The sequence below is a fragment of the Manacus vitellinus genome, unplaced genomic scaffold (assembly GCF_001715985.3).
Source record: "Manacus vitellinus isolate BGI_N305 unplaced genomic scaffold, ASM171598v3 scaffold_32_pilon, whole genome shotgun sequence".
Lineage (NCBI taxonomy): Eukaryota > Metazoa > Chordata > Aves > Passeriformes > Pipridae > Manacus > Manacus vitellinus.
This window is the reverse complement of record NW_021940460.1, coordinates 2,518,042-2,519,184: the sequence shown is the minus strand read 5'-3', so window position 1 is coordinate 2,519,184 and position 1,143 is coordinate 2,518,042. Positions and strand designations below refer to the sequence as shown.

General features: G+C 60.5%; 1 protein-coding gene across 1 annotated transcript in view; it reads left to right on the top strand.

Annotated features, from left to right (window-relative positions):
- LOC115307616 (LIM domain kinase 1-like) overlaps positions 1-1,143 on the top strand; it is a 22,891-nt gene that overhangs the window by 10,186 nt on the left and 11,562 nt on the right. Inside the window, exons 6-8 of the mRNA XM_029961233.1 lie at positions 33-98; positions 198-354; positions 459-509. Coding sequence (XP_029817093.1) covers positions 33-98; positions 198-354; positions 459-509 — 274 coding nt within the window. The remainder of the gene's footprint in view (positions 1-32; positions 99-197; positions 355-458; positions 510-1,143) is intronic.

The window sequence follows — 1,143 nt, the reverse complement described above, 5'->3', positions numbered from 1 at the left end:
GTGCCCCCAGTCTCAGCCCGTCCTTCCCCCAGGCCTACCTCCACTCCATGAACATCATCCACCGTGACCTCAACTCCCACAACTGCCTCGTGCGGGAGGTGAGTCCCACCCCGGCCCTGTCCCTGCCCTGGCCCAGGGGGTGGGTCTCAGCCCCCTGTGTGGCTCCCCTGTGCCTCACCCCCTCTCCACCCCCCCAGAACAAGAGTGTGGTGGTGGCTGACTTTGGGCTGGCGAGACTGATGGTGGACGAGAAGAACCAGCCCGAACATCTCAAGAACCTGAAGAAACCGGACCGCAAGAAGCGATACACGGTGGTGGGGAACCCCTACTGGATGGCCCCCGAGATGATCAATGGTGAGGGGCAGCGTGGCCAGCCAGGGCTCTGTCCCCAGGCAGGGACTACTGGTGGGGCAGGGACGGGCCGTGTGTGGTGTGGCCTGACCTGTGTGTCCCCACAGGGAGGAGCTACGACGAGAAGGTGGACATCTTCTCCTTTGGCATCGTCCTGTGTGAGGCAAGGACTCCTGGGGCTGGGGTCTTCCACTGGGGCTGGGGTCCTCAATGTGTTTGGGTTAACCTGCCCCCGTGGTTGGGGTGTCCCCTTTGGGGTTGGGGTGTTTAGAGTCTCCCCTTTGGGATTGGAGCATCCTCCGTTGGGCTTGGGGTGCTCACTGGGTTTGGGTTCTCTCCCCCTGGGATTGGGGTGTCCCTCTGGAAATTGAGATCCTCAGTGTGCTTCGGGTTGGGGTCCTCATTGTGTTTGGGGTCCCCCTTGGGGTCAGAGTCTTTGTTATGTTTAGGGTTATGTTTAGAGTGCCCCCTATCCAGGATTGGGATTTCCCTCTTGGAGTTGGGGTCCTCATTATGCTTGGGTTCCCCCTCTTGGGCTTGGAGTCCTGCCTTGGGCTTGGGGTCTCCCTCTTGGGGTCTCCCTGTTGTGTTTGGCATCACCTTTGGGGCTTGGACATATTCCCTTTAGGGCTTGGGATCTCCTCTTTAGGGGTGGGGTCCTCATTGTGCTTGGGTTCCTCCTCTTGGGCATGGAGCCCTCCCTTGGGGTTGGAGCCTCCCCACTTGGGTTTGGGGTCTCCCTGTTAGGGTCTCCCCCTCTGGGTTGGGGTCCTCATTGTGTTTGGGGTCCTC